We start from the raw sequence: 13,026 nt of genomic DNA, 5'->3' as shown, positions 1-13,026 counted from the left end.
CCTGCCCCGGTACGGGCAGAGGTGGGGCTCTACCCCAGCGCGGAGGCGCTGACCCCAGGGAAGGAGCGTTTGCTCCCGCCGTGGGCCGCCTTCCCCCCTCCCCTGGGCTGGGAGGGGGCCTCAGGGGGCGAGGGTTGTATAGTTGACCCCCCCCGTGACTTATTTCCCCGCCGGGGTGTGGGAGGCGGCCACCCCTTGCCCTGGGAGGGTGTTTGTTCTCCCTCGGTTTGCCCCCCAGCCGTGGGAGGGCTGCCTGGACTTGAGGGGGTGGTTTGCATTGCGTTCCCCCCTCAACGTGCCCCCCAGGGATGGGGTGATGGGGCGGGACGCCTTGCCCTGGCAGGGGTGTGTTTGCCCCCCCCCCAGCAGCCTGTGCTCTTCCCAGGCAGGTGAGAAGCCGCTCGCTCCTCTTTCTCCAGAGGCAAAGAGCCACTCCAGCAGTGGAAGCAGGTTGAGGGGGGACAGGGTGCTCCGTCCCTTGGGCTCCCCCCTCTCTGCTAACCCGTGGCCCGGCCTTCCCTCTGCAGCAAGGGCAGGAGCTCCCTGTCAGGGTTTTCAGCCCCACTCACAGTGCAGAGATGGACATGGGCTGCTGGCAGCCTTTGGCAAAGCTTGTCCCTCCCTAGAGAAGTCCCCACGGGTTTATTCCACCCTTGGCTGCTTTTATTTCTGGAGAAGGGGATCTTAAAGCCCCCAGCCATGACAGGGACTCGTTTGTAAGGGCTCCTCTAGGTGACCGTGTTGCTTTGGCTCTTCCTGAATGCACCAGCAGGCCCCTCGGGGTCTCACTGACAAATGAGTATCATGATTCATGCCAGTTTTCTGATCTCTCGTGTCTGTTTTGTTCAGTTTCTTTTTCTCTGGGTTCAGCATCAAAGGATCTTATTGTTCCTTTTCGCTGTGAAAACGTGTGAGCTGTGCCGGGTGGGATGAGGGTGAGATATTCCTCTGAATCATTAAAATCCCGGAATAACCGAGATTGGAAGGGACCTCGGGAAGACTCTAGTCCAACCCCCTGCTCAAAGCAGGGTCAGCTGTGAGATCAGACCAGGTTACTCAGCATTCCTGAGCATCGCTTCTGTTGCCCTTCGTGCTTGTATCGAATATTGCACTTAAATTGCTGGATGCTGCTACTTTGTCCCTCTCTGTTCTCCTCTGCAGTTTAGAAGCTTCGCTGCTGGTGCTTCTTTGTGACGCTTTGTCTCTCCTGTTCCTCTGTGAGTGTGGTTTTGGTGGAGAAATGGCTGTTTGGGCAAACCAGGGGCCTTGGCAATAGATAGTGGCAGGTCTCGGGTGTGTCTGTGATTCAGAGCTCTCTTGAAGAGGAGACAGAGATCTTTATACTTTCGTGTACTTGGGTAGAGAGGACGATAGGGAAGGTAGTACCTTCTTATGCTCATGGAAAATGGGCTTGTGTGGTGAGCCAGGCTTCTTCCGTGGCATCAGGCTGAGGCAGAGGGAAGCAGCAGTCTGGCTTGGAAGACAAATGTGGATTTTATGTCCCAGGTGGGACTGTGACGCTGATGATAGTGGGGCTGCTGACCCTCTGTCTTGCTCCTTATGGTGTCCTTTGTTTGACTCTTGCCTGTAAGTGTAGGGACCCAGACCTCTCTTTTCTCGGTTCTGAGTACCTGATACTTCCAAGAATTTCAGGATTTTTGAGAGGGGAATGAAAGGAAGAATCAGTACTGAGGATTCTCAGATTTTTAAGAAGAATTTTTTAGGAAAGAAAGAGACAGGCCACAGAGTTCACTGAGTCCTATTGTTCAGGTGAAGAAGTCTCTCACAGATTTATCTGGGCTGTTAATATCCAGCATGTGCTGGCCGAACAGATTTGGACTGTAAAGTGCAAACCAAGGATTTTGTTTGTGCCTCCCTGCTCAGTTAGAAATGTGACCTATGGAGGATGCTTTTATACAGCCCTGTTCCTATGATGGGCGAAACTGCAGTTATATGAAATTTGCTTTTTTTCCTCTTCCTTCCTAGTTTCCTGTCCTGCCCAGCTTGCTGAGTAGTTAATGCAGAAGATAAAGAGGGTTCGTCTGGAAAACGAGACTGCAGGAAGTTGGAGAAGGTATGTGTCCCAGTTACTCCCAGGGCTTTTATTGACCTTTAGGTTGTGTGGGACAGAGCAATAATCGCCTCTTGGAGTGAATGAGGTTTATGCAAAATCCCAAATATATAACTCCACCCAGGAAGCTCTGTGTCAGGATCTGTGGGTCAGGAAGTGACTCAGGAAGATAACTTGTTTTACTGACTTCCAATTCCAAGCTTTATGATTTTTTTTTTTTTTTTCCTGTGCTGGTGTCCCACCTGTGCTTGCTTGTTGTCTTCAGACTGACATGTTCCCCCAGAAGGAAGGCGTGGTGGATGTGTGCCTGATCCATCTAACCTGGCCAGGCAAGGCAGAAAAACACATGAAAAAGACTTCCAAGGGATAGCTGGGTGTTTTGGGGAATGGAGTTAGCAGTGCTTCTGCAGCAACACTGAATCATCTAAGTCAGTGTGAGGACTGTGAGGACACTTTTTCCAGTAAGGTGTAAATCTCAGATGTACTATATTGATGTCAAAGTTTCGAGACTGTCTAAGAATGAATAGAATTGATGTCTTGATCCAACTCACCTTTGAATAATTTAATCCCAAATTCACTCTTCAATTTCAGTTAGATAGGTTACTCCTTATACTTGTTTACTTATGTATATAGTGTTGCCAAATACTTGCTATGCTTTGTCCAAGAGGTGGCTGTAGCAATGGATGAAACAATTGCATTTTCTTTTTACTCTGTATTGTGTCAGAACCTCAGTTTTGTGAGGCTCTCCCACACCCCAGCTATCATGGTGGCATTTCCCAACCCTTTCATGAAACCGTGTGATGACTACTTTGCTTATCCCACTACTCCTCTCTGTTCCAGTGTCAAAATTGGCAGGATGAGAACAGTACCAAGCTAAAAATTGTGCCTTTCACTTCCCCAGTGAATCATAAAATCATGGCAACTTAGTTTGGAAGGGTCTCCATCCTCTGGTTCAATTTGGGACCGTTCCCAGTATGACATTTGTGGACTGTTTTGAGCCCTTAGAGGTGCAGCTTTCCCTTGTGAGGAATCAAGCTGACTAAGACAGACTGTTTCACCACCTGGGTGAGAGTAACCTAAGGGTCAGGCACCTTCAGCCAAAGCCAAATTATTTTAATTGACTGACTTGACTTGCAGTGGGGTTGGGTTGAGAGAATTGTACCCAGCTTATGGGGTTCTGTAGCCTTCCTGTCGTGTTTCTGATAGGCCACACTTCTGCCTTCAGATGTGATTTTTTAGTTGCTCTAATTGAGACCCTGGATATAGGCAGTGGAGACCACAGACACACTCGCAGTTTTAGAACATCCCGTCACGCTCTCTTTTGTGGTTTTACTTGGGCTTCCTGCCTGGCTTTGATTGGAAAATACTCTTCTTTATTCATTTTCAAGCTGTGGATGTACTGCTGGGCAGTAGGTACCAGGAGTTCCTACAGATTTATTTCAGGAACTTGTTCTTGTGTTATTATTTGCACTTTTTGTACAACTTAGGGACTTAGCAGTTTGAGGATATGGTTATATTTACAGCCCTTTTGCCATGTCCCTGTAGTTTAAGGAAATCCAGATCTACTTTGCTGTAGGTTTGCTCATCTCCTGCTGTAATTGTGTAAGATATTAAACTAGGTGAGAACTTCTCTTAGAGAGTTTGTTAGAAGGTGCAAGCTGGTGGAACACTTGGACTTCTGAAAAATATGGTAGAAAATGGGCAGAGGCGAGTATTTTCTTGTGGTGATACGAATAACCATCCTTCTCCTTTCCCCCAAATCTCTTCACTGCGAAATAATTTGTTGTGCATCTCACTGAGACCGAAGTCTTCAAGATGTGGTTTATGTGTAATTCTTGCTTAATCCTTAAGTATGACAGCTACATCTCCGAAGCTGTTCTCCTGTCAGAATGCAGGTCACTGTCCCAAATGACAGGCAGCATTCAAGAAACATCTAATTTGAAAATGTAAATCTTAGGGCTGCTGAGGACAAGGGCCTTTTTTGGAGTAATTCTTAGTCATTGGTTTGCTGTCTTGATGCTGTGTCAAAGGTAGGGATTCTCTCTCCACGGAGCAAACTTCTCCAGCCCAATTTTTTTCAGTGAACTGAAGTTCTTCTGAAATTCTTCGGAACGTTCTTCTGGGTACCACCAAAACTACTAAAATGCCCTCACGGAGGGAAATCCAGCTTCTTGAATGGAGTGACAGAAACTGGTTTCCCTAGTCCTAGGCTCATTCCTGCTTTGCAGTAGATTACATCATTGACCTTGGGCAAGTCTGTTAGTCCACCTCTCCTCAAATTAACATTTGCTGTAGTTGCATGTGGAGGCGGTTTTTGTAGACTCATATTCAGTAACTGCTAGCTTGGAGAGGTATGAGGAACGCATGCCACATTCTGCAGGATACAACCGGGGTCTGTTGCTGCTGTCTTCTTTCTGTTAGCAAAGACAATTGCACCGTTTTCTTGCCTGTTTTGCCATCTCTCCTACTTCATTCCAGGCTGCAGTAGCTCTTCAGGTAAGTGAGGTGGTTAAACCTCTCTAAGTGATGAGTGGCTTTACTGTAGGATGGGAAGGGGACTTCACTTTTGTTATCTTCTAGGACAGAAGTTTATTTGCCTTTATGATAGCTCATAGCTTTGGTGAATTATCCATCCAGATTTCTGGGGTGGTTTTCCTTTGAGTCAAGCTGATTGTTTCCTGCTCCCAAATCTGCTGCTTGTACTTCCTTTAACAGCTCATTTCTAGAATTAGTCCCAGGAGAGTGAGTTTTCTGAAGTCAATATTTTCATTTACAGGACTCGATCTGGGATGGGAGATGGACTTTGCCTTTCAATACGTCGCTGTATGTTTAAAATGTCATCTTTGAGTGCAGAGAATCCTAGTATCTGTAGTTTAAAGAGTGCATGTTCTCTTAAGCTTGTTGCGTGCTTAGAGCTTTATCTAAGCAACAAAATGTGTCTGCTTGATTTTTAAGGCTTAATTCTCTTCCCTCAACTCCTTCCTCAGTTTTTTGTCCAGTTCTGAAGGGGAAGAGAGGATGACTGCAGTGGACACGCTATCAGACAGCTCTGAAGTGGTCGAGATGGAGGATGTGCCTTCCCAATTCCAGGTGCAAAAGCATTCTTGGGATGGGCTGCGTGACATTATTCACAGCAGCAGGAAGTATTCGGGCATGATAGTGAACAAAGCTCCCCATGATTTCCAGTTTGTCCGGAAAACAGAAGAGTCCAGCCCGCACTCTCATCGTCTTTATTACCTGGGTAAGCCAGCGTGCCAGACGCCGGGTGTGAATATGTTACGGGAGAGCTTCCAATCTAAACAGGCGAGGAAAAGGATGGGAGGCATCTCCATTTATGAGATGGGGGAACTGAGATTAAGTCACGTTGCTCAAGGTTTGCATGCTCCATCTATGGCAAAGCGTGGAACTGAGCAGAGACCTCTCCAGTCCCAGACAGGAGATTTAACCACAGCCTTTCTGCTTAGCGACGCGGAGAAGCGTTGGCTAACCAGACCCACCTTGTGACAGAGGTGTGAATGCAGGAGGGGGCCTTTGGCAACCCAGGCCAGCCCACGTGATGGGGCAAGAGAAGGGATGTTCCTCAAGCTCAGGTCTATCTTGTGCCTCTGTAGTTTAAGAGAAATGGGACGTACTTGATTGATCAACCAGTCTGACTTTCCAAGGAGTTAGCTGTCTAATTACTGTGTGTCGCAAGTTCTAGGTATTAATGACGGGGTGGTGGTGTCTCCCTGCTTTATTAATTACCATGTAGGTAGAATGCTTTCGAGGGGGGTGAGGAGGGGAGATTAGGTGGGAATTAACTATTAATGCTATTCGCAGGGAAATACCCCCTTCCTTACCGTAGGGTTGAAAGACAGCAGAATGCTGTGTTGTACAGGTCCCTCATTATAGTTGGAGCCACAGTGTAATTAGTGACAGAGTGGTTGGATTTTAGTAACTGGATAATTTTGTGGTTGGTAACATGGGAAACTTTATAGACTATAAAGAGTTTGTTATGCTCTGGGGCATGAGCTGATCATTACTGGGCCAGCAAAGAAATTGCCTGATGTGCAACTCCATGCAGCGACTGCTTTCCTGAAGTGACCCTGCTTTTCTGAGGCTTGTTTGAGTGTAGGGCACTGCAGGACATAGGGTGCTGGCTTTGAGGGACTGGTTTGTCATTAAACAGCTCCTGTGTGCCCGTGACTTGATTTGTTACAGTTTCTTACGCATTATAGTAGCACTTGTGTCATAAGAAAGGGCAGTATCCAGAGTTAGCATATTTTTCTTGTTGAGTCTCAACAGTGAGACTTGATTTAAAGCTGAATGTGTTTCAAGGCCAGATTAACTTTGATACAGTTTTTGATCTAGATGACTAAAGAGAACTAAGGATCTAAGTGACTAATTTAAAATTTTTTTATTAATGTTCTGTTGTATGAGATGACAACCAGACCAGCTACTGGCTGGCTGGTGTTCTGCACGGGTGTGGCTGTATAGGAGCCAGAACCAGGAATGAAGATACACGAGTGTCTTTTTTCAGTGTTTTATTCCTTAAAGAAATGTACAGGGCATAGAGCAGGTTGATCCATCATTTTAAGATCAGTATCTGCCAGATAATACTGGCGAACATCTTCACAGCCATTTGTAATAAAGGGTGAACACTGATTCTTTCTTTTACCGTAATGAGCATCTTTTAAGTTGAATACCACATGCTATTAAATACTCAGAACCCATTTCAGCAGTGTGTAAGTGTTTAACATCAGTGTGCTATTACCATCCCAATGTTAAATAACATTTTCAAGTTATGTGAATACTGCTAGTGACCGTAGGCCGAGGAGTAGGATGAAGACTTCTGAAGAACTTTACTGTAGGGGTTGAATACTTTTCTTCACTTGGGAGAAAAGTATAATGCCTTTTGGGGAAGGCAATCTTTTCTTGTAAATGCTGATTGTAGTCGGCCTGAGGTCATCGTTGAAAGTACTAATATAAGGAGAAAGGAAGTCCAGGTCGCAATCGCATGAGTGTCGAATCTGTGTATATATAGTAATTTGTTCCTCTCTGCAGTTTTTTCTGTTTGGACATCTTAAATCATTCATGGGCTGTCCCCATAGAATTTTATGTTGTATCATGGCAGATGCTGCTTATATTAAACACCACATGCTCAGCACTTTGGTGTTTCTGTATCTCCGAGGATTATATGCTCACATATTGCTTTGCTTCCTGAGCACTTATTAATATTTCAGTTTTAATTTTAAGTAACTGTACTGCTGGGTTAACCAGCTCAGAAATCTTTCTGTTCTGCCCAGAACATGTGCAGAGTAGACAATATCAGGGCACATTTCCCTGTGTAAAATCCTGATCTAGGGAGTCTATTCAGCATATGTAGAGGGCAAGTTCACGGTCTTTGATTTTGTTGAAACTGCCAAAATTGTGTGTCAGGATATTTTCTTTTTCATGGTTGTTTTGGAAATTGGATGAAGGCCAGTAGCTTATTTGATAATCACAGTCAAAGGCTTATGTAAAATGACAAAGTCTTGGACTGTGTAGTACGCTGTTTCACATTTGAATGGGCTCTCTAGAGCTTCCAAGCTTTTTCTTTCCCTCTTGCAGGCTGCTGCGTTGGCCTGAATGAGGTCCCTGTAGCAAATTTCTGGCTGAGAAATGTGGAGAGTAATGTTGAGTCACCCATTCAGGGAGTGGCTCTTTTAGAGTGGATCTAGGGCATGGGTTGAACAGTCCACGGAGAGGAAAGTTGGACGTAATCAATTCTGAGGAGGTTGGTTAGTGTTAAATCTTGCTTAGGGAAATTTTAAAATAAATGAATATCTAAATTAGATATTACTCTGTGATTGAACTGCAAGCTGCTTGGGAATGACAGCTGGTAAAAGCCTCTGGACAGCCCCAGCTCCTCTGTTACCAGACTTCTTTTTTTTTTTTTAATTTGCTCTTGGTCCTGTCTGTCCTGGCTAACTAATCTTAAGTAGGATGATGCTTTTGTCCTCCTAATAGGAATGCCATATGGTAGCCGAGAGAATTCCCTTCTTTACTCAGAGATTCCCAAAAAGGTACGGAAGGAGGCCTTGCTACTCTTGTCATGGAAACAGATGCTGGATCATTTCCAGGTAAGTGTGAAGAGCCTAGGTTGACAGTACTTGGGAAAACTGGCTGATGATGGGGCTGGTACGGTGGGTACTGCTCTGCTGAGCAGTAGAGGTACTAGTGTGGCAGCTGTAAGGCACGGAGAATGGTATTTGTAGGAATGTTGTATCAAGCTTACAGGATAGTCATTTGTGTGTGCAACGGAGCTGGTAGTGAGTGCAAAACAGCCCTTGATGTGCAAGCAAAGGGCTGACCTAGCAAAGAGAACTCGCTAAACTAGCACATCGTTTGCCTCAGATTATAAATTATCAGGACAGTGCACGTTTCTTCTGGATACCTTGTCTGGGCTCTTGCCGTGCTCAGCAGAATGCCTGTCCGTTATCTCTCCTGCTTTTAAGGAAGTCAGAAGGTTGAATTTAAACGGCTGCTTCTGCCCTACACTACTGCAAGTGAACCAGAAAGGGGGTGAATTTTCTCCTCCCTGATTTCAGTATCTTAATGTCCTTTGTCACTAACAGTATTGATGAAGAGAGTGAAGGGTGTTTGTCTTCCCTGCTAAAAAGGCTCCTGGTGGAAAAGAATTTAGCTGTCTTGACCCCATTTGGAATGCTAGTCTCCTCCAGGGTAATTCAAGATCCCCGGAAGAGCTTTTGTTTGCAGTGTCTGACATGGAAACTGTTTGTGAAGGCTGTAGATAACGTCATTAAGTTAATTGGTTACATCTGATTTGCATAAGCAGAGCAAGTGCTGCTGTCCTCAGTTCATGTTGAAGTGCCAACTGCAGAAATGATAGATTTTGCAGTTTATCTCTCTTATGTAGAGGGAACTTTGGGGCATGTGGTTGGTTTAGTCCTCCTGGACCACACCTGTAGCCTAGAGTACGGTGGTTACAGACCCCTATGGTAAGACTGCTGCCTGGTTTTGGCTGGTATGTTCTATTTTGGGCATTCACAGACCAGCTGGTGCCAGTTTTGGATCATTCCTGTTCTGTGAAAGTTTGTCTGCTTGTGGATCCTTTCATGTTTTCCTTTCCTTCGATACTAGGCAACCCCTCATCATGGGATGTATTCTAGAGAAGAGGAACTCTTGAGGGAACGCAAGCGGCTTGGTGTCTTTGGTATAACGTCTTACGATTTCCACAGTGAGAGTGGCCTGTTCCTCTTCCAAGCCAGCAACAGCCTCTTTCATTGTCGAGATGGGGGCAAGAATGGTTTCATGGTGAGTCTGCTATCAATTTTATGAATATCACCTGAAACAGACTTAATGGTTTTGATTGGAGATGGCTGCACATCTGCATCTGTTTGATTATGGTCATTTCTCTTGTGTTCTCTAAGGGCTATATTTGCCCTTGTTTCATGGGCTGTGGTTTAGGCCTTTTAAATATGAAGCTGGAAGATGCTTTGGTACAGAGCTGTTTGTGTGTCGGTTGCTGTAGGTGTCTCCAATGAAGCCTCTGGAGATCAAGACTCAGTGCACTGGCCCACGAATGGATCCCAAGATCTGCCCAGCCGACCCTGCCTTCTTTTCATTCATTAATAACAATGATCTGTGGGTAGCAAATATTGAGACGGGAGAGGAGAGGCGGATGACATACTGCCATAAAGGTAACTGGTGCTTCTTGCCAGATAGAAAAGGAAATTCCTTCTGACAAATTGGGGCTGGAAGGGCTCATGTCTCCATGGCTTGTTTCTTACAAGTACGTTTTTCTTTTGGATCAGCTTTTTCCAAGGAGATGTAAATGCAGTCTCCTTTATTCCTCTCCAGGCTTATCCAATGTTCTTGATGACCCCAAGTCTGCTGGTGTAGCCACTTTTGTCATTCAGGAAGAGTTTGATCGGTTCACGGGCTATTGGTGGTGTCCCACAGCTTCCACAGAAGGTCAGTCAGTGTTCTGCTTATTGAATTCTGACCCTGTAACTTCTGCCAGCCCCTGCTATGAATGATATTTTGAGGAAGGTTTTCCTTTGGCCTGGGTTTGGTCTGTTTCTGGGGAGGCCACCTGAAGGAACAGAACACGGAGGGATTGTAACTGAGGAGTATTTGCGGGTGGTCTCTAGGAGCTGTGGCTGTACAGGAGATGTACGCTCTGTACCAGAGTGTTCTGCTGCAGTGCTCCAGGCAAGTCAGAAGCAGCTGGAAAACACTGTAGCAAACATGCTTGCTGTCTGTCCTAGGTTCAGAGGATTTAAAAACACTGCGGATCTTGTATGAGGAAGTGGATGAGTCAGAGGTGGAGATAATTCATGTTCCTTCACCTGCCTTGGAGGAGAGAAAAACAGACTCCTATCGGTACCCCAGGACAGGTAAGTGAAATACTGCGGGGCTGCTAATGCAACTCTTGACTCCTGCTGGCAGCAGCAGTGGAATTTGTGCTATAAACTTTGCATGATTAATCTGGGTACTTAGTAGGATGTAGAAGCTGGTTGTAAATGTTGAAACCTAATTGAGTCTCTGAGCCCAAAATCTACTGCAAGAAAGGAATGGGACTTAAAGTTTAGCTTAAATGAAAGGATTGCTGAGAAAATGGAACGTATCTGGTGGCATGTTGTGGAATACATTTTTTGAATCCCATCTTTCCTCTCCCTCCTGAGAACATGCACAGCCAACTAGGCAAGGCAAAAGTAAACTTTTCCCATACCCAAAATGTCTCTTGTGATTACAGTGGTGTTTGCTCACGTACATAATTTGATATTTGTATATTCACACACAGCCATTTAGTAGGACTAGGATCAGTTCTTCTCTAGAAGCTATATTGTGTGTAACCATGGAGTGTTCAAGTTGGTCATCTTGGTATTCTTTCACTCCTTCTCTGCAGGCAGCAAAAACCCCAAGATTACATTAAAACTGGCAGAATTTAAAACAGACAGCAAGGGTAAGGTAAGTGATAACAATTCATAATGGGATAGTGCACAGGAGGGTTGTCTGCTTCTGAAGCTCTCTAAAATTAAGACAAGGTCACTAAGAAATCCTAGATAGTGTTAGCCTTTGTTTTCATCCTCTTGTAACACCTGGTTCTATACTGTGTTTATCCAAGAGACAGAAAAACTTTAAAGTATCATTGAAGAGTCAGCTGGGAGACGGGAGGGAAGCGAGATGTGGGATTAGGCTGGTTTACCACATTGTCAGTAGTAGAGCAGGAGGGTTGAAGCCCAGTCTAATCCTGGGCTTCGGTCCCTGGCTCTATCCTTTTCTGTGGCTGAGTGCCAAAATCATTTTGCTTTGAAGCTTGTTTTTTCCCTTCTCTTCCTGCCATTTGTAGAAAGGCTTGCTTCTCCTAGCCTGACCCTTGCTGATGCCAATTCTTCCTTATTCTCCCATTCTGCTGAGTTTCCTTAGGAGGAGGTGGAGAGATCTGGTAGCAGTCTGATTTGATATTGGACCTTCCTTTTACTGCAGATCGTGTGTGCGCAAGACAAGGAGCTGGTGCAACCATTTGCTGCATTGTTTCCAACTGTGGAGTACATTGCCCGTGCCGGATGGACCCGAGATGGCAAATAGTACATAAGTTTTTTTTCTTTCAAACTTAACACTCCCAAGGGCTTCCCTGGCTGAACTGTTGCAGGCCCTTGACATGCTTCATGTTGTAATCATGACCTGGTTTGAAAGCCGTGAGGCACTCAGTGTATTTAAAAAAAAAAAAAAAAAAAAAAAAAGTAAAAAGTAGGAATTAATCAAATATAGACCAGAGCTGTGGGGTTTAAGTTGCAACCACAAAGTTAAATGACACTGATACGTTAAGTGGGCAGTCCTAGGGAATTCTTTTGGGTTGAAAATGTTTAACACAAGTATAATATCCTTCCTGCTGAAAATGAAAATGTACTGTAAGCAGTTTTATCGTTGTTCGTTGGTCCAGTTTGTGATCGATGCCAAATGTATCGTGGGAAAGCGGGCGGTTTGTGTGGTGCTGGGTCCCTCATGCAGCATGTACCAGAGGAAAGATTGCTCTGTGACCACTGTGCTCCCTTAGCTTGCTATTGCTCCAAAAGTGATACACAGCCTTGTGCTGGCCAGCCTTGCCTCAGGAGTTACAGAATTCTCATCAGTCTGACTGGTTTGAAATTTTAAAACTTAATTTTTTTCCCCTCAAAAGCTTGCTTGACTGTTAACTAGTTTCTGTGCAGATCAAGTTAAGGTGACGTAGCAGTCTTTGAAGACTGCATTCTGTAATTTGTCGTTAATTTTCTGCACTGGAAACTAAATTCATACAGCTTTACAGAAAGTAATCCCATAGGTGATTCTTATGTTCTGCACCAAAGCTTATCTAAATGTGCTGAATATATCAGTTCATGAAATCCACAGTCACTGAGGTGCTAGGGAGAACTGGCTCTTTTGAAAGTCTGTCTTAATGATGAAACTTCCCTTGATGCACTTCCAGGCCTTGGGGTAGCCGCACTATGCAGCGGTGGCTTGCCATCTGTCATGTTGAGAGGCCTGCAGTGCAGCACCACTTCAAATGACTCTCCTCGGAGAGGAACAAGGCTGAGACTGAAACGACTCCTTCACTTGGCAGTTGTGTTAGGTCTGTGCCTTTCCCTGCTAGTGCAGCGTGCAGTGAGGAACCTACAAATGGATCGCTTTAAGAGTGATCGCTTCAGCTCGTCAGGAGCTTGCTAGAAGACAAATAGTGCTTCCTGATGGAGGGGCTGTCCAAGGAGGAGTTACATCCTGGAGTCAGGGTTCTGTTAACAGTGCTCCCTTGGAATAGACGCTTTTGGCAAGTCTGTCAGACATCTTGTCTGAACGATACCCCTGTGAAATACCAGAGATATCTGGCAATACATGTTTGTTGGCAAAGCTTCCAGAAGATTAGAAAGCAGCAATGATGAGAGAGGCTTTGCATTCAGATGCCTAAATCCTTTCTGCCAGCGGGGGGGGGG

The 13,026-nt window shown here is 45.2% G+C and overlaps 1 protein-coding gene across 2 annotated transcripts in view; it reads left to right on the top strand.

Annotated features, from left to right (window-relative positions):
• Positions 1-1,195: 1,195 nt before the first annotated feature.
• Positions 1,196-13,026, top strand: part of DPP9 (dipeptidyl peptidase 9) — a 20,107-nt gene continuing 8,276 nt past the window's right edge. Inside the window, exons 1-11 of one of the 2 annotated variants that reach the window (XM_026865059.1) lie at positions 1,196-1,217; positions 1,987-2,074; positions 5,059-5,161; positions 5,258-5,312; positions 8,060-8,172; positions 9,194-9,367; positions 9,585-9,753; positions 9,914-10,027; positions 10,324-10,452; positions 10,965-11,026; positions 11,546-11,646. In XM_026865059.1, coding sequence (XP_026720860.1) covers positions 2,019-2,074; positions 5,059-5,161; positions 5,258-5,312; positions 8,060-8,172; positions 9,194-9,367; positions 9,585-9,753; positions 9,914-10,027; positions 10,324-10,452; positions 10,965-11,026; positions 11,546-11,646 — 1,076 coding nt within the window. In that variant the 5' untranslated portion in view covers positions 1,196-1,217; positions 1,987-2,018. Of the gene's footprint in view, positions 1,218-1,986; positions 2,075-5,058; positions 5,313-8,059; positions 8,173-9,193; positions 9,368-9,584; positions 9,754-9,913; positions 10,028-10,323; positions 10,453-10,964; positions 11,027-11,545; positions 11,647-13,026 lie in introns of both variants that reach the window. The other variant, XM_026865058.1, reaches the window with a different exon arrangement.

Source organism: Athene cunicularia (genome assembly GCF_003259725.1).
Source record: "Athene cunicularia isolate RWA chromosome 28 unlocalized genomic scaffold, athCun1 chr28_part1, whole genome shotgun sequence".
Taxonomy (NCBI): Eukaryota; Metazoa; Chordata; class Aves; order Strigiformes; family Strigidae; genus Athene; species Athene cunicularia.
This window is presented reverse-complemented; position numbering and strand designations above follow the sequence as displayed.